The sequence below is a fragment of the Dioscorea cayenensis genome, chromosome 3 (assembly GCF_009730915.1).
Source record: "Dioscorea cayenensis subsp. rotundata cultivar TDr96_F1 chromosome 3, TDr96_F1_v2_PseudoChromosome.rev07_lg8_w22 25.fasta, whole genome shotgun sequence".
NCBI classification, from domain to species: Eukaryota; Viridiplantae; Streptophyta; class Magnoliopsida; order Dioscoreales; family Dioscoreaceae; genus Dioscorea; species Dioscorea cayenensis.
In genome coordinates, this window is record NC_052473.1 from 18,610,014 (window position 1) to 18,635,107 (window position 25,094).

Here is a 25,094-nt window from a genome sequence, read left to right on the forward strand (position 1 = left end):
AGGTAGGGAGATTTTTCTAAGGTTCGTAGGCCATTATAATCGGTGTATCTATGTATTTTTCTTTGACAATCTCTTAAATGAAGAACTGCTTGTTATGACCTATTCCGATAATATATATATAGGCAATAAGTCATTTGCGGACGTTCGTAGGTGAGCACAGTGTTCATTACTGTGCTACAGTGAGGTATAATCAATTGTTAACTAGGTTGATTAGGTTTGATTTGGGTTTTTATTGGTTTGTTGTAGCTCTAGTAGAAATAGGATTGGACGGCTGACTTTCATATATATATATATATATATATTGTGGCGTGTGTTTTAAAATAATTGTGAAAGAAAAAAAAATCATTTTCTTAACTGCGCAAGCAAAATGAGATCACATATAAATTACAAGGTGAAGTTTGAAAGATTGATGCGTGTGTTCTTCTTCGTTGAACCTTCGTATGACTGATGACCAATTGGGTCTGATTACCGGGGTTGCCCGGCATGTGCCGGTACTAAAACGCGAACCAATTGCCAGCCTTTACCTCGAGATTCGATTTTTTATCTCAGATCTCGAGGCATACGAACGGTAGATCACCCTCATCCTCTTCGTCTATAAATAATTCTCTCTCTCTCTCTCTCTTCCAAGTTTTAACATCCATCGATCTCATCGTCATTCTCTCTCGATCGCGAATGGCACGAATCCTCTTCCGATCCCCAATCGGCGAAACGCTGTTCCGATCTCCGGCTTCTCATATCCTTGCAGTGCGGCAGATGGCCAGCAGACCAGAGAATACAGGGGCGATGGCACAGCTCTTGGAGATCGACCTTGAGGCTGATGGTGTCGCAGCGTCGGCATCGGAGATGGAGGTCCTCGGCATGAAGCGCCTTGAGGATGCAATCCATGGGATTATTGTTCGTAGAGCTGCCCCGGATTGGCTTCCTTTTAGGCCGGGGTCTTCGTACTGGGTTCCTCCCAAGAAGAAGAATCTGGGCCTTGTGCAATTGGTTGGGAAGCTCGGGAACCCTATGACGGAGGAGGAGAACCTGTCTTTCACCTCGGTGCGTGGATGGCCCTCCTTTGCTTACTTCGTTGAAGGTATCGTTTTCTATGTTGTTTTTTCCTTTTTCTTTGTTTTTTTTTTTTGGGGTTAATTGTAACAATCGTTGTGCATGGGTGAAGCAATTAGGGAAATCTTGTGTTTTTTTGTTGATCGGATTGAAAAAGATTGCTTCTTTGAGTTGATAATTAGTAAACAATTGTGGTTTTGTATGCTGCTGCTACCGTGATTTAGGTTTTGGTGATGTGATGCCTTTTTCATTGATATGCAACCTCAGCCTCTCTAACTGTGTGTAATTTGTTCAATTGATTTCTTGAACATTGTAAATACCATCATAATCTGCATGGAAGATCAAATCTTGCTGTTGTTGTAAAGTTGCATACTTGCCCATTCTTATCCGATATTCATTCCATTGTCCATCTTGCTGCTCTTTCAAGTTAGAACAATGTAAATCACGTGGATCCCAATAAAGTTCAAATATTTATGCTTACTTTGGACCTCATGTCGGTAAATAACTATTTCAGACCTGGTCTTTGTTGTGCTTAACTAGAATTTGTTTCTTGTTAGAGGTCAACAGACTCAACACACATATTTGAATTGGTGTAGTACAATGATTCCAGCTGTTATTTTTAGACTTGTGCAATTGATTTTATTTTATTTTTTTTTTGCCTTTTATTTTAAACTCATTAGGATTTTGACTACTGTTGATGTTGAAAAGTGTGAAGGAAAATAGATGATGAGACCAGGGTTATGAGCTTAACTCCTCAAGTGTTTGAAGGCGAGCTTTTCACTGCTTGCAATGGATGTTACAGTTGTAAAGTTATGTTATGCAAATGACACATAAATCTCACTCCATCGATACGTTTGGCCAATTACTTTTGCTTCAAAACATTGTAGTACAATAATCCAAAGTTCTTCTTATAAAGTTTTTTCGTTGCTTTTTTGGCAACTAAGCCCATTTTAGTATCAGTCATTCTCCATTAATAAGTTGTCACAGTTGTGCTTGGTTGACATTGTCCTCGCTGGATGTCCCAATATCATGAATTGTGTTGGTTATGTAATAGCATCAATGTTCAGGGTGTCATTTACTGTATTTTTGGTTGTGTGTATATATAAATATAATGCTTTGAGTGAATACTATTGATCACAGGTGTGCCGCCTCGCCATGCTAGAAATACCATAAAGAGGGTGGTAGTGCAATCTGATGACGAAGAGGGCTGATTCCTCTCAAAGGACAAAAGATATTGTGGGTGAGTTTGATTTGCTACAAAGCTCTCAAATTTGTTTACTTTTCTCATCTAGCCTAAGCAATACCTCAGATGATATCTCTCGGCTTCTGTCAATGTGTTTCCATTTCTTTTCAACTTACCATGAATTGCAAGATGAAAGAAAAAGGAATTTTTTGTAAAAAAAAATAATTAAATAAAGCATAATCTTTTCTATTTTGTCATGCTGCAGGCTAAAGAACTTGTATATACGGGGTGCAGAACTGAATGCTTGCAATGGCTCGGTGCAGAAGCGAAACCTTCGATTTCTGCTGCCTGCTCTTCTTGAATGGTTTCTGTAATTTTAACTGTATTACCTTATTATAATGTCATAATTTTGTCACCAAATTGATCATTTCTACTCCCCATTGTTTGGGTATATCATGTAAAAATAACTGCTAGACTTTGTTGTTTCAGCATCAATTGTGGTCCAATAATTGATAAGGGGAAAGATTTGGTGGCAGTATCAGTATGTTATGTTCTTTATTCTGAAAGACTGACAAACCATACTATCTATTTTTAACATTGTTGTTTATTGATACATGAAAACCAAAAGCTCTGTTGTTTTCCCTGCAGTTTTTTTAAGTTAGTTTGGCTAAATTTATTCCAACTCTTCCATCTAAATCTTAATAACTTCAAATTATTAATAATACCAAACATCATCATAGAACGATATAATTTTGGTTTCAAGTATGGTTTGGTTGACTAGAAGTGGTTCTCTCCAAACTAGATTCAAGCTTTTTTTAAAAAATATTTAGTCAAATTATTTCTAGATTTCATAATTAAAAATATAACTTCACAGAAAAAAATAAAGAAATTATGAAAAATAATAAAATTGACAAATTCTACCAATGCGTAGAGGATCGTTTCAGGGAGAATCGAGTGTTGGGAGGATAAAGTGTTTGTTTTTTAAAAAAATATGATCAAAATCCAAAGCGCAAATAAGACAAAGACGTAACGTAAAGATTCATTTTAAAGATAACATAGTGTATTTTTTCACATAGAATATATATGAGATCGAATCCAAAGCTCACATAAAGTAAAAGCATTGTTTAGAGGTTTATTTTTAAGGAGAATAAAGTGAGGATATGAGATTTAGTCCAAAGTGAACATACAGTAAACAATAAGGCGTAATCCAAAGCGTACATATAATAAATAATAAATACAGACGTAGGTGTTTATTGAGCTTGCTCCACATTTTAGCACATTTCTGTTAATAATAATAATAATAATAATAATTATTATTATTATTATTAAAAAAAACAAAATATCAATAAACAAAGAAAAAAGGATTTATTTCAGTTCTATATAATAAAAGATATATATATATCTTAAACAAACCCACCGCTTTATAATTCTATTTAAAATTAAAAAAAAATAGACAAATAAAACCATAAATTAATCAGAGAGGTCTTCAACCTTTTGATTTCCCTTCTCGGCCGCCGTCGCCGTTCTAATCGATCTTCAAGCTCTCGGCGGCAGCGATGTCGTACGACGATGTGGAGATCGAGGACATGGAGTGGAGCGATGAGCTTCAAGCCTTCACCTACCCTTGTCCATGCGGCGACCTCTTCCAGATCACCAAGGAGGACCTTCGCGCCGGCGAGGAGATCGCCCGCTGCCCCTCATGTTCCCTTTACATCACCGTCATCTACAACGCTGAAGATTTCTCCTTTGACGATCACAAGAACAATATGCCTCCTCCCCAGAAGCCCATCACTGTCGCTTGAGGTGCTTCGCGATTTCTTTGTCCTTCTTCTCTTTGATGCTTGATTGTATTCGGGTTAGGGTTTTATGTTGTTATTTAGTGATTTTTTTTTTTTTAATTGTGAATTATGGATTTCATCAAAAGATCAAAGCATGGATATTTATTGTCTTCCTTGGTTGTTGAATTGGGTCAATTAGAGAATTACGCCCAAATAATAATTTATGGTTATTAATTTCGTGCCAAACTAGATTAAATTGAGTGGGATTTAATTTCGTTTTGTCAAAATATTATCTTTTTGATGGTGTTAATGCTATTAATTTCCTCCCATAATAGATCAAATTAAGTCGGATTTTGCTGTGTTTTGTCAAAATGTTACCTTTCTGATGGTGTTCTTATTATAGATGCCCGAATATGATACTGTTATTTCTCTTTGATCCGTTGTTTCATTGTTTTGTGTATGAATTTGCATTGTCTTGCTTACTAATTGAACAGAGTTTTGGTGCACTTGCAATAATGCAATTTCATCCAAATAATAGTAATTTAGGGCTATTAACTATCTCCCAAAACAAATTAAACTAGATGGGATTTCATTGTGCGGTGCCAAAATATCATCCTTGTGATGTTTTAATTATATATTCATGAATCTGATGCTGTTGTTCTCTTTCATCCTTGTTTTGATTGATGCACGTATTGAAGATTGTGGCTCATGTGCTGTATCATGTATCAACTAATGTGAAGAATAACCAGAAAACAAACTAATTGAAGGAAAACACCACACGAAAAGGATTTTGAATGTTTTCATTGTAACACGAATATTTTGGGGTCATTAATTTCCTATAAAAATTTAAAGTAGATCTGATTTGACTGTGCTGTGTCATAGTATTGTTGTTCTGATGGTGTTTTAATTAATTATATATCCACAATTATGATACGTTGTTTCTCTTTGATCCAGGCCTCTCTGTTGTGTGAATGAATGATCTCAACTTGTGTGTAGAATAATTATAAAATTAGCAGTAGAAGGAATCTGTCATGCGAAAAGGATGTAAAATGTTTTCACCAAGATAAGAATGTTCTAGAGTTATTTTCTGCCAAAACAGATAAATCTAACTCAGATTTAACTGTGCTGTGCCAAAACATTATCTCTCTGAGGATGTTATTATTATCTATGTGTGGATGATCCTCTTGTTTCTCTTTTGGCCCATAGTTTCTGTGTTGCTTGCAAGCATAATCTTGGTTCATGGGCTGTATCAACTTATGTGAAGAATAACTAGAAACAAAATAGAGGGACAAATCTTGTGAGAAGGATCTTGGCATCAATTGCTGGAAAACTGAATCATGGCTAATGGCCTAAGCATGTGAGATATATGCTAGTGTGTACATAGGGATGCTTATATTAAGCCTGATTAATTATTATTAACTAAGATCAATTATGAGCTAGCAAATAGAATGGATCAATCACGGGAAAAGGATCTTGTCATAGCTTGCTTGAGAACTGGATTGTGGCTGTAGGCGCTAGTAATTGAGAGCGATTTTGTTAGAGATGTAGTGGTGGTAGTATTAAAGTTATCAATTATCAAATATTTTGGTTGATTACACAACTAAGACAATCAGATACTAGAACAACGCTTAATGCCAAGAACCTATTGAATCTGGTTTGTAACCATAAGTTGCTTTTGAGTTGACCTTCTTTGACTCATTGTTAGGAATTCTAAGCCATGAGACCAGGAGCTGAAATTTCTTGTACCTTCAGCAAACTATTTGACATATAATAAAATAACAAACATAAGTAATATTCTTGTGTTTTTCCTTCAGATGGATAATACATAAGCATCATAATATGGTAATAATGAAACTGGAAGTTGCTGACACTCTTCATTTGAATGTTTGAACAAATGGCACATACAGATATGCATGATCATTTCTGCAAAGTAATTGCCTGCAACTTCTATTGATGTGGTTTACATCATGATGATCCTTACGATTGTCTTTCCTTTTGTTCGTTTTGTTTTTTGCAGGGACGGTGGAGTTTCTCTCTATGAAATTAGGAATTTCTGATGAGATGCCTAAGTTTAGATGTTACACTGTCTTACAGTTTGATCTTATTGGGATCAAGATGGAGTTTGTTAGCTTTACTTGGACATTTAGTTTCTTATAGATGTATATTCAATATCACCATTTAGTCCTTACAGGGATTTTGATGATACCCTCATGTTCTGTTATTCAATTATTTTTCTTAGTTCCCTAATATGTTTACATTTGATACATTTATTTTATCCAAAGCACCACATGTTACTTTTTTGGATGAGTTCTGAATCTTGTGTTTCTTCTAGTTTCGATGTAAGCATAGATCATAAGTATAAATGTTTATGATCTCCTCTTTTATACTTTAAATTAAAAATTTATTGTAATATTGCATTTTTTAAGAGTACAACAGGCCTCAATTTCTTAACTTACAAGATGATATTCTTAGATCTTAATTTAGGACATTCCCAACATTAAACTTATTATATAATTAACTTTGGAAAAATATCACCCTAGAATGTTATAAAATTTTAGAAATAAACAAGGTTATTACTTTAATTAGACTTGCACAAAATAATATGATATAAATTTAAATGAGTAATTATTTATAAATAGTAAATAAAATCTTATAAATTTTGTAAATAATCACCACTATTTAGCTTTATATTTCAGAATATTAGTTTATATTATCATTGGGCCTTAAAGAGTTTTTTTTTTTTAAATATTGTTTTATATATTTAATGAAATTATTAATTTAACATATTGGCTCGAGTTGGGACCCAAAAAAAATTATTATTTACTTATAATTATTAATTTATCAAAAAAAAATTTATAGAGGTTTTTTTATAATAATAATAATATATATGTAAAAATAAAACAACCCACAGGGTCTTGCGCCTAATTCTTTTTATTTTTGCATTGAGCTCTAATTTATTTATTTTGATTGTTACTTTTAGATTTTTAATTTTTACTATATTTTTCTATTCTTATTTAATTTTATAAATTTTACATATAGTGTTAATTTTTGCTATATATATTTCCCTGGTCCTGTTTACTACTAATATAACAAGAAATCATTTGATCCTTTTGATTTTGTTGGCGTGCCATGAAAGAAAAGTTATGTATTCTGATTCTTTCATTTCAAGATTATTAAGTTTTGAATCCTGCACTATATTTATCCATTACTCTAATAAACATATAAAGTTTGAACAAAAAAAAAAAATCATCATGGATTACAAAGTCAAATAATATATACATATACATCTAATAATTGGATATACATCACATTAATTATTCTGTAGAATAAAAAACAGATTAAGATAAATCCTGAATCTTCTTAATTTGAATTTAAAAAAAAAAACTAATTCCATATATTAATATGTCAAATAAAAACATGCACATCTATATATACACTTAATGTTTCCACAAATTAAAACCCTGATTTCTACCCATCCATGGCTGCTCTAATTAAGATGATGATGAAGAAGAAGAAGCTTTTATCTAAGAAATCAACACGCTTTCTCAATGTTACTATGAAGAAGAAGAAGCATGCATTAATATCCAAGAAACCTGCAGAAAAGAAGAAACCTGTGATCATTAATGAAGACATAGTAACAGAAATCCTTCTGAGGCTGCCAACAAAATCCATCTTCAAGTTCAAGTGCATCTCAAAAACATGGCTCAAAATCATAACTGATCCTTGGTTTGCCAATGCTTACAAATCTTTTAATGCTGTTCTTCCAGTTTTTGCAGGTTGTTTCTGTGTAAGTCCCAAGAACCATGAGTTAATCTTTCATCCTTTAAAGCACTGTCTGGAGTCACCATCAATGAACACTCTCCCTCTCAATCTGCAAGACCTCTCCATATCTTCCATACTTTCTTCAAATGGACTCTTGCTCTTATGCACAACCGATGGCCGGAAAATGGTGTGTAACCCGGTCACCGGGAGAAGATTGATGATACCAAAAATGAAAGATAATACTGAATGGTACCATGCATTTGGCCTGATACATGAAAAAGATAACCATGTTAAAGTAGTATTTGCTTATAAGCTTGCCACAGATGACAGCCAAACTGCATTATTTCTCTCAGACTTGAGCCTTGACAATAAACCAGTGACAAGAAAGGAGTTAGAACCGGGGAAAGACTGGTTGGAGATGCTCACCAAATGGCAATGCAGGACAAAGAACATCGAATTCAGGGTATATTGTAGCAAGAAGAATGAATGGAATCAGAAGAGATTGGTGAGCAAGTTTCCGTGCTATGTGTGTTTCGACCCAGAACAGATGGCCGGTGTTCCGATCGGAGATAATTTGTATTGGATAACAGTGGACGGAGAGGTGCTGGTTTATAATAATAACATGATCAAGAGTGAGGCATCGACGACGGAGTTGATCGGTGCACCGGCGGCAATCAAAACATTGGATGCAATGACTATATATTGCAGTGGCAATGAAATTCTTTTATATTGTGCAAGGGACATGATAATGAAAAATGTGGTGATAATATGGGAGCTCATGAGTGACCAGAAATCATGGGTAACAAAGCAGAGGGTGGAGATACATGGTCTAACCATTATGAACAAGATTTTTTATTTTTGTCATGAAAAGCAATCTTTGTTCGTTCATGCGCTTCAGGCATTGCTCAGGTTTAGTGTCAGTGAGAACAAGTTCCATCTGCTTCGTCAGGGAGTTGATCAGGTGACTCCTTATCTGATGTCTCCATGGCCTGCTGCTATAAATGGGGATGAAGCATGGCCTTCTTCTTCTTCTTCTAGTTCATCATCATCATCATCCGTGCAACGTAGCACTCTAGCCCCCAATCTATCAGACAAGTAGCTCTCATTCTCTCCAATCAAATATGGAAGAGTGGACTTCCTCCGTGCAACGTACCACTCTAGCCCCCATTCAGTCCATTCGAACAACACTCGAGTTCCCATGCTCTTTAGATAACTTCATGTAGATTCTGAGTGAACTCCAACATAAATAATTGTGTATTTAACTATAAATTTTAGGGTAAAAGACTAAAAAACCACGTATGGTTTCCGAGTTTTCTGAAAATAAGGAATGAAGTAATTTTTCGATTCTATAATACGTAGTTTCTAGATTTGCAAAAGTGAAAAACCGTTATCACGAATTAACGCTGTTAACTCACGAGGGCAAAAATCGTCATTTTATTTAAAAATCAACTTATATGACATAAAAAAATATATTTTTTAAATTTATTTCTCTTCCAAAATTTCACTAAACAAGAAAAAAAAACTTAAATTCCAAAAATAAAAAAAAAATCACGTTGAAAAATCTTGCTTTTTTAAAGCACATAGATGATTTTTTTACATAAATAGACAATTTTGCACTGTCAAAACCGAAAAAAGTTAACGCCGATAATCGGTTTTTCCGCTTTTTCAAATCTGAAAACCATACGTATAGTAATCGAAAAAAATTCTCATTCCTTATTTTTCAGAAAACTCTGAAAACCATACTTGCTTTTTTTATATTTTTCCCTAAATTTTATTTTATTTCCAATTATTCTTTAAATAAGTTTTTTTTTTCAATGGATACAACCCTGTGCGGAAGCAATTACGAGAAGCATACAAATTTTTAAAGCTTCCCATATTCGAGGAGACACGCGACATGACATTTAAGAAATAAACTCAATTGCTGCATGTAAGCCCTCCATGTTCTAGTCACTCAAGTAGAAGATAGGTCTTAGTAGACGTTCTCTCTTCCTATCATTTTCCTACTTGTATCAATTATTGTTATTTTATATTTTTTCTATTCATATTTTTATATATTGTTATTTTTTTAATAAATTAGTTGTTTATCTAAATTTTTTTTTTAAATTCATCACATCACCCTCGAGAGTATTTGCGGTGATAAAGTTTTATAGCTGTATTAGTATTGGTTATTGTAATTAAAAATAGTTGTGATCTTTAAAATGAATTATTCATTTGATGGATTTATTTTATAATGATTCTCCAGTTGAAAATTAACTTCAATATGTTTTGTGGCATTTTATCAAATACTGGTTTGTTAATGGTTAATCTTTTTGAATTTAATTTAATTTAATTTAACTTTCAGGTTCCTATTTATATATTCATTTTAATGAATTTATATAGACTAAAAAAATAAATTAAAATGAATTAATAATCTTAAATTTATAAAAATTTACTAATTTTTTATTAATTTTTCTCTACTTTAATTATTATTTTTTTCTTTTTAAAATAGTATTATATATATATAAATATATATATATATATTAAAATGTTTTCTTCTTCATTATTTATTGAAAAGTAGAAAAATATAATTAGATACTAAAAATAAATTTAGAAAAAAAATATTTAAGCATCACTGATTTTTTAAATAGGCATATAAAAAGAGACAAATAAAACTCCATGTACATAGGATAAAACTATATTTAAAATTTAATTTTTTAATAAGAAATTATTTTTTAAATTGAAATTGAAATTCTAAAACCACACCAAATATTTTTTTTATGATGATTTTCCTACTATTTTTATAAAGTTACTTTTTGAATTTTTTTTTTTAAAATATATCTATTTTTAATCAATAAAGCATGAGCTATTTATTGAATATATATCAAATAAAATTTTCCAAGATCTAAATAGTTATTCATAAAAATATAGCTTTTGTTTTTACAATTTTAATTTTATTGCATTTAATTTGTATGATTGATAATTTAAACCCATTGCCACCAAGAGAAAAGTACAAAGGGGTGGGAATTCGTGAAACGTGTCTGATTGTAACGTTTTAAAGACAGGGGTATAACACCAAAATACTAAACTCAGACCCGACCTATTTATTAATCGTGTTCAATTTCTCAAACCCATACACAACTCATATATGAAATGTGTAACCCGACATGACCCATTTAAGTAATTGGGTTGAGTCAGGTCGTGTTACACACAGACATATTCAAACTGTTTAGATCAATTTAGACAAAAACTTGTTTTTACACAAAATCTAACTTACACTAACATTTTAAAACCTAAAATCTAGCAAACATTGAATAACATTGACAGCCAAGATCTATGGGTTAGGGGTTTTTGGTACAAAGTGAAGAGCGCGGTTGGGCGCTAGGTTAATATTAGGGTTTGGAAGTCAAAACTTTGCACTATATATATTAAGTATAATTACTTTGTTACCTTTATATTCGTGTTAAACGTGTTTTACATGGGTTGACACACGAATATACACAAACCCGTTTAATTTAACCATGTGTTAATCGTGTCAACCCGTTTAAGACATGAATCCATTTATATTAAACCCATATTTGCTTTAAACAGTATCATGTCATGTAGTGTCAGCAACCATTTTACCACTAGTAATAATAATAATAATTATTATTATTATTTATTTTTTTATTTAGGATAAAAATATAAAGCCAACGTTACTGTACACATGGTCGTGATAGGTCTCACACGTGGCAAGTTGGAAACACAATTGTGGAGACAGGAAACGATTTCAATGAAGTGAAGACTAAAGAGGGGGTCACACGCTCAAATCGAGTGATCTTTTCTCTACTTCTTCTTCTTCTTCTTTTTCTTCTTCTTCTTCTTCTTCTTCTTCTTCTTCTTCTTCTTCTTCTTCTTCATTGATTCCGGGGATTTCAGAGCTCGAGAGATCGGAAGCGTTTGGGAGAGACAATGGTGGAATCCAAGACGGTGCACTCGACCCTCATCTGTTAAGGTATACAAAGGATAAACAAAGAAGGTTTTACTTTTGTATATTTTAGTAGAAGAACAAAGCTGGAACTTTATCAGCTTGACTTGGAATTCAAATGCAAAACAGAGGTTACAATATAAAGAGTAGAAAAGCAAAGCTAAGTTGACTGACAACGCACACAAACATTGAATGAAAAAGCAAAAGTAAGATAAGCTTAAAACAACATGAGAAAAGTAAACATCCAATCACAGCCAAACAGGTTTTCGTTCCATCCTATCATACAGCAACATTCCCATGCAACGTACACAGTGCCATTGTCTCTATTAAGTCAACTTCGTAGAGGGTCAGAGTCGCAACCTTCATCATACTCCCCTTACTCTGAGCCTCGTACACCCAATTCTTCTCTGAACCGTTCAAACTTGTAGTTTGGTAGGCCTTTTGTGAAAATGTCTGCTTTCTGGTCATGCGTGCTGCAATGGGAGATGCAGATGGTTTCATCTTTAATCAGGTAGCGAATGAAGTGGTACCTGGTGTCTATGTGCTTTGTGCGGCCTTGAAGGATAGGATTCCGAGCTATGGAGATTGCAGATCTATTGTCACACCAAATGACAGTGGTTCCTTCTTGCTTCTCGTTCATGTCACCTAGAAGACGACGTATACACACAGCTTCACAAGCAGCTGCAGTGACAGAGATGTATTCAGCCTCCGTGCTGGATAGGGCAGTCACTGGTTGCTTCTTCGAACACCATGCGATAGCGCCGGAGCCGAGAAAGAAAACCCACCCGGTAGTGCTTCGTCTGTCGTCCGGGGATCCTCCCAGTCACTGTCGGAATATCCAGACAGATAGAATTCGTCGTTCTTTGCATAATGGATCCCATGTCCGATGGTGCCGCTCACATAACAGAGTATCCTTTTGACCGCTCCATAGTGATGTTTTGTTGGAGATTGCATGAACCGGGATACCACCGAGACAGCTTGCATGATGTCCGGAAGAGTGTGAGAGAGATACAGAAGACTCCCAACGACTCGTCTGTATTTGGAGCAATCTACCCTACCAGAGCTATCATCTGCATGTAATTTTTCATTTAAATTCACCGGACTTGCAATAGGGTTGCAATGTAGCATTCCAGTTTTCGTCAGTAGGTCTTTAGTGTATTTTCGTTGCGAAACAAACAGAGAACTGTCCTGTTGAATCACTTCTAAGCCAAGAAAGTATCTCAATTTGCCCAAGTCCGGCATTTCAAACTCTTTCATCATATTTTCTTTGAATTGTAGTAGCATCTCAGTGGAGCTTCCCATGTAGATAATATCATCTACATACAGGCATAATAGCAAGACGTCTGAATTTTGACGTTTTCTGTAGATTGTTGGCTCATTTGCACTTCTTGTGAAGCCTAGTGAATGAAAGTGTGCATCAATCCTGTTGTACTAGGCTCTAGGGGCTTGCCGAAGACCGTAAAACGCCTTATGAAGTTTGTAGACTTGTTCTTCCTTTCCTTTTATGACAAATCCCTCTGGTTGCTTCACATAAACCTCTTCATTTAGTACCCCATTTAGGAACGCCGTTTTGACGTCTAACTGATGAATGATCCAACTCCTTTGAGCACCAACAGCAAAGAAAAGCCTGACTGTCTCCATTCGAGCAACAGGTGAGAATGCTTCCTCAAAATCAATTCCTTTTATCTGACAGTAGCCTTTTGCGACAACCCTAGCTTTCTTTCTGAGCAGAGTACCATCAGGATTATACTTCGACTTGTACACCCATTTAAGACCGATGGCCATCTTCCCTTCCGGCAGGTCAGTTAGCTTCCAGTTATTATTCTTGCAGATTGACTGCATCTCTTCTTGCATGGCATCAAGCCATCCTTCCTATTTGATAGCTTCTTCATAGGTTATTGGGTCTGCATCGGTTAGAGCAAACGAACATGCATTGTAAATTTCATATAGGCTTTTATACCTTGCTGGAGTGCCATCATCTTCGACTGGGTTCTGGGTATTCGAAGTTGATGAGTAGTTTTGTTGTGTGTTATGATCTTGATGCATCATTTGCCATTCATTTGACTGATCGTGTGGTGGAGAGAGCTCTGCATGATCGGATGAACCTCCTTCTTCCTCGTTATCAGTTTGCACATAGTTTTCTGTAGTCGAGTCAGCATTCTTTGACCAATTCCATTTCTTTTTCTCAAAAAATTTTAAGTCCCTTCTGACAAGGACACGCCTCGTAGAAGGAACAAAGATCTTATACGCCTTCGCATCATCACAATAGCCAATAAAAACTCCCGGTGTTGATTTGGCGTCGAGTTTTCGTCTCTGCTGCGAGTCAACCAGTGAATGAGTCAAACATCCAAATACCTTGAAATAATCCACCTTCGGCTTTGACCCCGTCAATGCCTCGCATGGAGTTTGGTTTTCAAGTGTCGTCATCGGAGAACGATTAAGAATATGGACTATAGTGGCAACAGCCTCCGCCCAGAACTCCATTGGCATCAACATCTCCTTTAACATAGTTCGTGCCATTTCGGTGACAGTCTGATTCTTCCTCTCCGCCATCCCGTTTTGCTGAGGAGTGCGAGGTGCAGTTAACTGATGCCGAATTCCAAAGAGCTCGCAAAAGGATTGGAATTCTCTGGACGTAAACTCGCCGCCACGATCGGTGCGAAGCTTCTTCACAGGCCTGGCGAGTTGCTTTTCCACGAGGAGCTTGAAAAGTTTAAATTTCTCAAGGGTGTCAGACTTTCTTTGGAGAAAATATACCCATCTATGTCTTGAATAGTCATCTGTAAGCAAGAAGAAATAGAGATTTCCTCCGAGGGATGGGGTTTGCATTGGTCCTACCAAGTCACCATGAATGAGGTCCAATGGGGCCATAGCTCTCTGTGCTTCACCAACAGGAAATGACATGCGCGCTTATTTTCCAAAAGAGCAGGCTTCACATGGCTCTATCTTGGTGATTGTTGGCAGTCCAACAACCAAATGTTTCTCTGCAAGACACCTTAGGCTCATCTGATTTAAATGACCGTATCTCTTATGCCAGAGATCAGACTGTTCTTCATCTCCTTGCGCAATGTGTGCCGAATGTACATCGTCTGCTTCAAGAGGAAACAATCTATGAGAGGTCATGCATACCTGAGCAACTATGGCTTTTGACGTAGCATCACGGATGATACATTCTCCTCTTGAGAAGTTTACTTCATACCCTGAGTTCATTAGTTGCCCTACACTCAAAAGATTGTGTGCAAGGTGAGGAACTAATTGAACATTGGTCAGTGTAGTCATTTTCCCGCAGCTAGAATGCAAGACAATGGAACCAACCCCACAAACATCTAGGGTTTTTCCATGCCCCAGCCTAATTATCTGGTTTGATACCTCCTTCAGGTCTTGAAACAGCAGCTTGTTTCCTAACATGTGGTTAGAACAACCTCTGTCAATTAGCCACAATCCACCCCCTTCAATTCTCTCTTCATGTGAAGCCATGAACAACAACCCTTCATCGACCACCTTGACTTCTTCAGTGAGGTTAACTTCTTTGTTCTTGTACCGGCATTGGGATTGTATGTGCCCGAACTTCTTACAAGCATAACATTGCACTCCTTTGTTTTGCTTATTGCTTTCAGGTGCGCGACCTTGGCCTTGATCCGGATTCCAGTTCCGACCGTGACCTCTTCCTCTGTAGTAGCCTCGACCACGACCTCTTCCTCCACGGCCACCATGCTGACGCGGTGATGCACCCTTGATATACAACGCCTTCTCCTCCGTGTGGTCTTGTTCTACATCCAATCTCCCTTCATGTCCTCTGAGAGATCCACTGAGTTCTTCAATGGTGAGAGAGCTCAGGTCCTTTGATTCGATGATGGATGACACCACATGACTAAACCTTGGAGTCAAACTCCGGAGTATCTTTCCGACAACGGCAGGATCACCGAGCTCCTCTCCCAGGGCTCGAATATGGTACACTATAGTTAGCACCCTGCTAATGTAGTCCTGTACCTTTTCTCCGGTCTTCATGCGAGTGTTCTCGAAATCTTGACGATGAGAATGAAGCTGAGCAGCTGCGTTCTTGGTGCAACCTTGATATTCTCCCTTCAAGATATCCCAGGCCTTTTTCGCATTCCTCGTCTGTGATATTCGAATGAGAACCTTGGCATCAAGTGCCTGCTGTATTAGACAAAGGGCCTTTGCGTTTCTCTTGATGTTCTCCGTTCTCTTGTGCTTGACTTCTTCTTCTTCATTGTACCGTTTCTCAACCATTCCCCATAGATCACGAGAGAGAAGGATGGTCTCCATCTTCAAGCTCCACAGGTTGTAGCCATCTCCATTAAAGGGAGGCACATTGACTTGAGAGGAACCAGCATTACTGCTATTTGCAGCCATCTTCTTTCAAGGTTGATCTCAACCCAGCTTCTCTGATACCACTGTTAAGGTATACAAAGGATAAAACAAGAAGGTTTTACTTTTGTATATTTTAGTAGAAGAACAAAGCTGGAACTTTATCAGCTTGACTTGGAATTCAAATACAAAACAGAGGTTACAATATAAAGAGTAGAAAAACAAAGCTAAGTTGACTGACAACGCACACAAACATTGAATGAAAAAGCAAAAGTAAGATAAGCTTAAAACAACATGAGAAAAGTAAACATCCAATCACAGCCAAACAAGTTTTCGTTCCATCCTATCATGCAGCAACATTCCCATGCAACGTACACAGTGCCATTCTGTCTCTATTAAGTCAACTTCGTAGAGGGTCAGAGTAGCAACCTTCATCATCATCACCTACACGTCCATGATATCCCTTCTCTCCCTCTGTCCCCCTTTCGTCATCCTTCTGTGAGCGTTTTGTTGTTGTTGTTGTTTTTTGAGTGATTGTTTTGATGAATTAAACGATCTCCATTTTGAGTAAATTTTGTGAATGAGTTGTTTAAAACATTTATCTTTGCTAAATTGTCGTCTCTTTTTGAGTTTTTCTGGTAGATTTCTTTGATCGGAGTCATTTTAAGGGGCTTCAGCGGATTAAATGGTGTTTTCTAGGTTTAATGGAACTGAATATCAAGTAAATAAGTCAAAAATTGAACCTTTACTTGTAGATTTTTCAGTCAAGGTTGTGAGGAAAAACTTAGTCTTAGAAAAGTTTTCATTTTTATAAGCAATATGAGTTCAGTGTGTGGAATAATGGCAAAAAGCTTATCGCTTTCAGCAGTGGTTTTTTGCTTCTTTTTTTTTTTTCAAATGGTGAGTTGTGCTAGTTGAGTGTTGGCACAATATCATATAATAAAATAAGCTGATTTCTTATATAAAGCTTTTCTTTTGACCAAAGTTGTGATCTTTGGAAATCTGAATCTGTTCTTTGAAATATTATCTAGTGAAACAGTGTACTTTCAATGAAAAATACTGGATCTCTTGGATGAATTATAAACCTTTAATTCCCAACTCCAGATGGTATACAATGGGTCATGCTGATGGTTCTGTCATGCAAACGTTTGAGTATCTTAAGCAAAATAGTCTAGAGGGCCTCAAAACCATCTGGCCAACACCATCCCTCATTGCATGGAAAAATCATTGTGCTTTTTGGTGCATTTGAAGCTTTTCTTCACTCGCATTGCTCGGTAAAAAGGTTTGAAGGCTCGGGTTTCTCCTACGAGGACATGTACCCGCTTTATAAGGTTGGTGGTAGTAACCTAGATTTCTTAGACTTTGTTGGCTCTTGGACTTGATTGGCAAGGTCTTGTTCTCCATTTATCATAGATGTCAATTAAAATATCAGTTTCGAGCTTTTAAAATGCATTTACTGATATATTGATTCTTTTTTTTTTTTATTGTGTCAATCTATGTGTAAGCATGTAGCCAAGGTAATTTGCTTTTCATGCCAATGGTCTGCAAGCTTATGCAGTGACACTGATAACTTACCTTGGTCTCTGGTGGTTAGGATCTTCTTTTATGATGAAACTTCATATTTGAATTGTCCAATTACAGAATGGCATTAGTTGAGCATTTCTTTTTAATATCTCTACTTCTCAGGTTTGGGATATTCAATCCCGCAATTGTGTATGACCATCTTGGAGAAATCTATTCAGCCCTTGTAACAGGAAGCCTTGTCTTCTGCGTCTTCTTGTATATAAAGGTACACATGCTAAAATTTAGATTCTTGTATATCAATCATTTATTTCTTTCTTATGTTTCACGTTGTTTCTTCCCCATCTTTTCTTTTTCATTTGTTTAAAAGGGGCATTTGGCACCTTCATCTTCTGATTCTGGGTCCTCTGGGAATGTGATTATTGACTTCTATTGGGTAATCGTCTCTCTGTCTCTCAGATATGTTCTTTGCTTACTTTCTGGCTCTTAGTTTCCATTTGGGTGCCTGACCGATCGGTTTACATTTTATATGATTAGCATGTTTGCTCGGTATATGTTATACTGACTATTTGGTTTCATTCAATGACCTGCTTCTTATTTTCTTACCTCACTTGCAGGGAATGGAATTATATCCCCGAATTGGTAAACATTTTGATATCAAAGTTTTCACAAACTGCCGCTTTTGGTATGATGTCTTGGGCAGTTTTGGGTTTAACATATTGCATCAAACAGGTACGTATTTGCTTGTGTACTGTACGTTTACTCACACGGATAAGGCTCACGCTCTTGAATGTGTGCAATATTTTTCCCAATTGACTAAACAGTATGATTTACTTTGCATACCGTATATTCGTATATTGTCATTGCAGTATATGAAAAGAATCGCATTTGAAGACAAGAAAATTTACTTTGCATACCGTATATTCATATATTGTCATTGCAGTATATGAAAAGAATCGCATTTGAAGACAAGAAAAGTTACTTTGCATACCGTATATTCGTATGAACAGTATGCCTTACTTTGCATACCGTATATTCGTATATTGTCATTGCAGTATATGAAAAGAATCCCATTTGAAGACAAGAAAATTTTTATTCAATAACTTTGAAGGGCACAAAATTCCCATCCAAAAAAGAATCTTTCTTTACACTTTTGCTGTTAGTAAAAAATCAGCAAAAAAAAGTATCATTCAGTAAAAAAAAAAAAAAAATTTCATGTGCAGGGATCTATGGACTACGATTAACCGGTGATAAACGAGTGATGTAAAAGTTTGGCTGCCGTAGAACGTTTTTTTGGATCTTTCTGCAAAGTGAGAGCAAGGAAATCAGTGAACTGCATTGAAGCTTGGGCAGGTGCTTGAGGGGGATCCATGCTGCAGATAATATCCTTCAGGCTGGAGTAATCAAGAACAATGGGAAGGTCTTTCCCATAAGGATAGTACCCCAAGAACAACTCAAGAACGCTAAGTCCTAAGCTCCATATGTCCCCTGCCGCAAGAACATCAAAGTTTTTATCAGCATCTCCGCCTATCACCTCCGGACTTAGATACGCCGATGATTTTGAATCCACTAATGGGGGGCGAACGCGGCTAGTAAAGTCGCCGATTTTAGTTTTGACATTCTTGCCAACAAAGATTGTAGCTGGCCTGATGTTCCCATGTGAAACCTTGTGATCGTGGAGAAAGAAAAGGCCTTCCAAGGCTTGGCCTGCAATCGTTGTGAGCATTGGTTCCACATCAACGTGCCGGCCTTCAAGTGAATTTCCAAAGCGCTCAAATATGACTGCAATTCCTTCAGCGTCTTCACGATAGCCATGGCAGCGGAGAATATAAGGATTTTTAGAGTTCCGGATAATGTCGATCTTGCGGCGATAATCAGCGTCTCCACACCACTGATACTTCTCCAGCGTGCATTCCTCACCGGAAAGATCAACGTTCCAACTCATCCATCCCTGTCCGGCTTCCAAGAGATGATAATTTTCAAGCTTCTCGAACGGAGAGGCAGGGACGACGAGAGCCAGTACAGGGTCTTCGGCATCGCTGGCGTCCGGCAGAGGCCGGACCCTTTTGCAGGGCATGCGTGTCGGTGAAGCAACGATTCGTCTGTCGGACCGGGGAGGAGTACCCGGCTCCATGTCGGAGAAGAGACGAAGAGGAAGAGGAAGAGGAAGAGGAAGAGGACGAGGACGAGAACGAGGAAATCGAAATGGTTGGTAGGGGTCAAGATGAAAAGGCTTTTAGATGTATTAAAAATTTAAAATTATATATATATATATATATATATATATATTAAAGAAAAATTAGGGTTTAAAGAATTACTAATTAATTAATGAATTCAAGAACTATTTTTTATTTTTTTATATGTGAATTTTAAATGATATATATATATATTAATTAAAAAAATTAATTAAAAGTAATTGATAATCTAGAATTTATAAAAATATATAGTTGGAATATAATTTATTTGGAGTGGTAAAAATATATTAAATATAAATGATAAATTAAAAAAATAATAATAATATTTAATGTTTAATAAATTTTATAAATAAACAAATAAAACAATTCAATAAAAACCTCATAAGTAAAAAATAAATGGATGGAATATTTCAGTTGAGAGACACTTTTAAGAAAATTTTATTGGGTTAAACATTAGAGTAAATTAAAATAATGTATTTTTAAACCTATGTTAATAATAACATATCTTCCAGTCCATGAGAATATTTGATTTCTTGACATGGAGTATTAATTTTCCATTTTTTTATTGATAAATTATGAAATTAATGAGGTTATTGTTTTTCATAAAACTTGGAACTTAATTATAAATGTTTAAACATTAAGTGCAATAATGTGGATGACAAGTTGAGTGCTTAAAATTCTAAAATCATGTCACATGCAATCAATTGAAAATCAATAAATGTAGGGAAATTATGTGTTTTTTCTATGAAAAATAATAATCAAATTCCAGCATACGATTTTGCCTACTTTTAATATTTATTAAATAAAATTTAGAAAAAAAAACCATAATAAAATATTTATCTTGTTTACTGCAAATATAACAAGAAATCATTTGATCCTGTTGATTGTGTTGGTGTGCCATGAAAGAAAAGTTATGTATTCTAATTCTTTCATTTTATGATTATTAAGTTTTGAATCCAAGACTAAATTTATCCATTACTATAATAAATGTTAAAGTAATATTCTTATACCTTGAATCTTTTGTTCATAAGCAAATACAAAATATATATACATATACATTATATATAAAAGAATATTACTCTAACAATAAACATATAAAGTTTAAATTTAAAAAAAAAATCATCATGGATTACAGAGTCAAATAATAAAGACATATACATCGATGGATATACGTCAAATTATTCTGTAGAATAAAAATGAGATTAAGATAAATCCTGAATCTTCTTAATTTGAATTTTTTAAAAAAAACTAATTCCATATATTTATATGTCCAATAAAAACATGCACATCTATATATACACTTACTTAATGTTTCCACAAATTAAAACCCTGATTTCTACCCATCCATGGCTGCTCTAATTAAGATGATGATGATGATGATGATGAAGAAGAAGAAGAAGAAGAAGAAGAAGAAGAAGAAGAAGAAGAAGCTTTTATCTAAGAAATCAACACGCTTTCTCAATGTTACTATGAAGAAGAAGAAGAAGCATGCATTAATATCCAAGAAACCTGCAGAAAAGAAGAAACCTGTGATCATTAATGAAGACATAGTAACAGAAATCCTTCTGAGGCTGCCAACAAAATCCATCTTCAAGTTCAAGTGCATCTCAAAAACATGGCTCAAAATCATAACTGATCCTTGGTTTGCCAATGCTTACAAATCCTTTAATGCTGTTCTTCCAGTTTTTGCAGGTTGTTTCTGTGTAAGTCCCAAGAACCATGAGTTAATCTTTCATCCTTTAAAGCACTGTCTGGAGTCACCATCAATGAACACTCTCCCTCTCAATCTGCAAGACCTCTCCATATCTTCCATACTTTCTTCAAATGGACTCTTGCTCTTATGCACAACCGATGGCCGGAAAATGGTGTGTAACCCGGTCACCGGGAGAAGATTGATGATACCAAAAATGAAAGATAATACTGAATGGTACCATGCATTTGGCCTGATACATGAAAAAGATAACCATGTTAAAGTAGTATTTGCTTATAAGCTTGCCACAGATGACAGCCAAACTGCATTATTTCTCTCAGACTTAAGCCTTGACAATAAACCAGTGACAAGAAAGGAGTTAGAACCGGGGAAAGACTGGTTGGAGATGCTCACCAAATGGCAATGCAGGACAAAGAACATCGAATTCAGGGTATATTGTAGCAAGAAGAATGAATGGAATCAGAAGAGATTGGTGAGCAAGTTTCCGTGCTATGTGTGTTTCGACCCAGATCAGATGGCCGGTGTTCCGATCGGAGATAATTTGTATTGGATAACAGTGGACGGAGAGGTGCTGGTTTATAATAACATGATCAAGAGTGAGGCATCGATGACGGAGTTGATCGGTGCACCGGCGGCAATCAAAACATTGGATGCAATAACTATATATTGCAGTGGCAATGAAATTCTTTTATATTGTGCAAGGGACGTGATAATGAAAAATGTGGTGATAATATGGGAGCTCATGAGTGACCAGAAATCATGGGTAACAAAGCAGAGGGTGGAGATACATGGTCTAACCATTATGAACAAGATTTTTTATTTTTGTCATGAAACGCAATCTTTGTTCGTTCATGCGCTTCAGGCATTGCTCAGATTTAGTGTCAGTGAGAACAAGTTCCATCTGCTTCGTCAGGGAGTTGATCAGGTGACTCCTTATCTGATGTCTCCATGGCCTGCTGCTATAAATGGGGATGAAGCATGGCCTTCTTCTTCTTCTTCTTCTAGTTCATCATCATCATCATCATCATCATCTTCATTTGAGAACAGTAATGCTGTATCCAGGGATAGATTGTCAATTTCTTATAACGTACGATATAAACATTATGACTCTATGAGTGATATAATGTAAGTCATGAAGAGCAACAAGGATAACAGTTAAGTGTAGTTAATTGGGTTTTCCTTTTTCTAGATTAATTTTGTTATACCATTTTGTTACTGCAAACTTGGAAATTAATTAAGCTGCATGTTTCTGATCTGAAACTCAAGATATATATATATATATATTATCTACTCTCAATGTGGATGCATTGTTTATGGTGATACTAATTAGTTACTGACACAGCTGCGTTGCATGTCCAAGTCATCTATAACAGGAACCACATAATCTCTGAAGAAATTCATCATTACTATTTGTCAGACTAGCTAGAAGGCAATAGATTATTAATAAATTTCTCAAAAGAAGTCCTGTAATTTTCATTTGAATTGTAAATATATAACTTGGAATAGAGGAATTAATCACCCAATCAACTCAACTGAAGAGTTTAAAAAGAAAAAGAAAAAAAAAAAAACAATAGATGAGAAATATTATGAGATCTATATATGGAGTAGACAATGAACTGTGTTAGTGAATGCTGATAAAATCTCCACTTTAAGAGCAGCTTGTAACACAATGATGAATGATATATCATGAATAATGCACTCATATGTCCATACTCTTCATAAAAGCAATCTCATGTAACATTCATGCGCTTAGTTATATATTGGCCTCAAACAACAACAAAAAAAAAAAAGCTCATGTAACACTCATGCGCTTAGTTATATATTGGCCTCAAACAACAAAAAAAAAGCATGGATTATCATATATCTTGTCCTAAATTTATGTTTTTTTTATTTGTTATTTTCTAGTTAAAGAAGTTTTTTTTTTTTAAATTACTCTTAACATTTTATTCAACTATATTATAAGAATTAAATATAAAAAATATGATAATATAAATCAATAGTAATTTAAAAAAAATAATTAAATTTTTTGATATGTGAAATTCAGTTAATCACATATTTTAAAAAAATAAAATAATTTACTGTAAATTTACAGGAAAGTAATACTGTTTAATTCAAAAGTCTCTGGTTCTACAACCACTTAGCTAGCTATCTATCTATCTAGCCACCTTAATTAGTTCCAAGTGGAAACAATAAGAAGACAACTGTGCAGTGAAAGTGATGAAATTTGATAGAAATTTTATTTTGGTGGTGATCTCGAGGTAATTATTTTCACTGACATGATCTTGTGAACGGCACGTGGTAACATTTGGGACCATGTGCTCTCACAAATAAAAATAGATTAAATACTGACATAAATACTTTGTAATTATATATATATATATATATATGAAGAGTCAGATTTTTATTTTATTTTTTCTGCAAGATTGGGTTGAGTTATTGATTGTTTTCAATTTAAATTCAAACTTGCCCGTCCCATCCAGTCCTATGTATATATTCATTTTAATCAATTTTTAATAGATTTTCAAATAATAAATTAATATTAATTAATAATCTTAAATTTATTAAAAATTTATTAATTTTTTTTCTCTTCTCTAATTATTATTTTTTATTTTTTAAAAATAATATTTTATATTTTTAAAAAATATTTTCTTCTTCATTATTTATTAAAAAGTAGAAAAATAGATTAGATATTAAAAATAAATTTAGAAAAAAATTATTTAACACTTCACTGATTTGTTATAAGAACTTAATTTTTTTTAATTGAAGTTGAATTTCTAGAACCACAGCAAATCTTTCTTTATGATTTTTTCTACTATTTTTATAAAGTTATTTTTTGATTTTTTTAAAAAAATTAATTTTATATTCATTTTTTTTTATCAATAAACCATGACCTATTTATTGAATATATCAAATAAAATTTTCCACCATCTAATATAATTATTCATAAAAATATAGCTTTTTTTACAATTTTAATTTTATTGCATTCAATTTGTAAGACTGTTAATTTAATCACCGATTTGTTATTTCGTTCAAAGTTCTGTACGGCTCTTGATTAGTTTTTGTTCACACTTCAGAGTTTGTCCAAAGTTCAAATCGAACTAAAAGCAACCTTCCCTCTTATATTATTTAAAAATTACTAGCGTGCAAAAATGAAAATGTAAACTTAGTAAGAAAATAAAGCAAGTAAGCAATAAAAAGAAAATATGCAAGAACATAAGTAAATAAACAAATAAAAAGATCAGGAGAAATCTCCTCAGATAATAAATGCTCAGTAATGAAGACTTCGTGTGTCTTTTACTAATCGTCTTTATATAACCATTCACCCTATGATCAATGATTAGTGATTATTTTGATCCAGCATACGATTTAATGGGGTAGAGATCACCCTACCCCCAAATAATATAAAATATTCCTCACTAACCTCCACTAACTCTTTCCACCTACCACCAAATCATGACAAATATGGTGAAATGTCATTCTTGCCCTTTCATGTTGGTGAAAAAATTTGTGGAGTGTGACAATATATTCATTTTAATCAATTTATAAAAAATTATTAATTTTTTTTCTACTTTAATTATTATTTTTTATTTTTTTTCAAAATAATATTTTATATTTAAAAAAA

General features: G+C 34.6%; 5 protein-coding genes across 5 annotated transcripts; 4 read left to right on the forward strand and 1 right to left on the reverse strand.

The window, feature by feature from the left end:
• Positions 1 to 626: 626 nt before the first annotated feature.
• On the forward strand, positions 627 to 2,828 carry LOC120282450. The gene is made up of 3 exons (XM_039289272.1): positions 627 to 1,078; positions 2,191 to 2,290; positions 2,499 to 2,828. The coding sequence occupies exons 1-2, from the start codon at positions 673 to 675 to the stop codon at positions 2,259 to 2,261; spliced, it is 477 nt and encodes a 158-aa protein (XP_039145206.1). The 5' UTR covers positions 627 to 672; the 3' UTR covers positions 2,262 to 2,290; positions 2,499 to 2,828.
• An 840-nt stretch (positions 2,829 to 3,668) lies between these two features.
• LOC120283268 (diphthamide biosynthesis protein 3) lies at positions 3,669 to 6,316 on the forward strand. The gene is made up of 2 exons (XM_039289906.1): positions 3,669 to 4,036; positions 6,029 to 6,316. Exon 1 carries the CDS (start codon positions 3,790 to 3,792, stop codon positions 4,033 to 4,035), a length of 246 nt encoding a protein of 81 aa, XP_039145840.1. The 5' UTR covers positions 3,669 to 3,789; the 3' UTR covers position 4,036; positions 6,029 to 6,316.
• Positions 6,317 to 17,159: 10,843 nt separating this feature from the next.
• On the forward strand, positions 17,160 to 18,458 carry LOC120251334 (7-dehydrocholesterol reductase-like). The gene is made up of 6 exons (XM_039259877.1): positions 17,160 to 17,274; positions 17,604 to 17,634; positions 17,732 to 17,834; positions 17,937 to 18,002; positions 18,184 to 18,298; positions 18,436 to 18,458. Exons 1-6 carry the CDS (start codon positions 17,160 to 17,162, stop codon positions 18,456 to 18,458), a joined length of 453 nt encoding a protein of 150 aa, XP_039115811.1.
• A 348-nt stretch (positions 18,459 to 18,806) lies between these two features.
• On the reverse strand, positions 18,807 to 19,700 carry LOC120251339 (mitogen-activated protein kinase kinase 4-like). Its single transcript, XM_039259882.1, has one exon. It carries the CDS (start codon positions 19,698 to 19,700, stop codon positions 18,807 to 18,809), a length of 894 nt encoding a protein of 297 aa, XP_039115816.1.
• A 1,530-nt stretch (positions 19,701 to 21,230) lies between these two features.
• On the forward strand, positions 21,231 to 22,856 carry LOC120251346 (putative F-box protein At1g47790). The gene is made up of 3 exons (XM_039259886.1): positions 21,231 to 22,235; positions 22,335 to 22,397; positions 22,815 to 22,856. Exons 1-3 carry the CDS (start codon positions 21,231 to 21,233, stop codon positions 22,854 to 22,856), a joined length of 1,110 nt encoding a protein of 369 aa, XP_039115820.1.
• The last annotated feature ends 2,238 nt before the right edge of the window (positions 22,857 to 25,094 follow it).

What these genes read in the sequence shown, in the direction of transcription:
- LOC120282450 (XM_039289272.1), top strand. Translation starts at nt 673, where the DNA reads ATGGCACGAATCCTCTTCCGATCCCCAATCGGCGAAACGCTGTTCCGA. An exon ending in CTTTGCTTACTTCGTTGAAG is followed by an intron (nt 1,079 to 2,190) that starts GTATCGTTTTCT and finishes TATTGATCACAG; the next exon opens with GTGTGCCGCCTCGCCATGCT.
- LOC120283268 (XM_039289906.1), top strand. Translation starts at nt 3,790, where the DNA reads ATGTCGTACGACGATGTGGAGATCGAGGACATGGAGTGGAGCGATGAG.
- LOC120251334 (XM_039259877.1), top strand. Translation starts at nt 17,160, where the DNA reads ATGGGTCATGCTGATGGTTCTGTCATGCAAACGTTTGAGTATCTTAAG. An exon ending in CATTGCATGGAAAAATCATT is followed by an intron (nt 17,275 to 17,603) that starts GTGCTTTTTGGT and finishes AAGCTTATGCAG; the next exon opens with TGACACTGATAACTTACCTT. An exon ending in TAACATATTGCATCAAACAG is followed by an intron (nt 18,299 to 18,435) that starts GTACGTATTTGC and finishes TTGTCATTGCAG; the next exon opens with TATATGAAAAGAATCGCATT.
- LOC120251339 (XM_039259882.1), bottom strand. Translation starts at nt 19,700, where the DNA reads ATGGAGCCGGGTACTCCTCCCCGGTCCGACAGACGAATCGTTGCTTCA.
- LOC120251346 (XM_039259886.1), top strand. Translation starts at nt 21,231, where the DNA reads ATGAAGAAGAAGAAGAAGCATGCATTAATATCCAAGAAACCTGCAGAA. An exon ending in TGAGTGACCAGAAATCATGG is followed by an intron (nt 22,236 to 22,334) that starts GTAACAAAGCAG and finishes CATGCGCTTCAG; the next exon opens with GCATTGCTCAGATTTAGTGT. An exon ending in TTCGTCAGGGAGTTGATCAG is followed by an intron (nt 22,398 to 22,814) that starts GTGACTCCTTAT and finishes TTACTGACACAG; the next exon opens with CTGCGTTGCATGTCCAAGTC.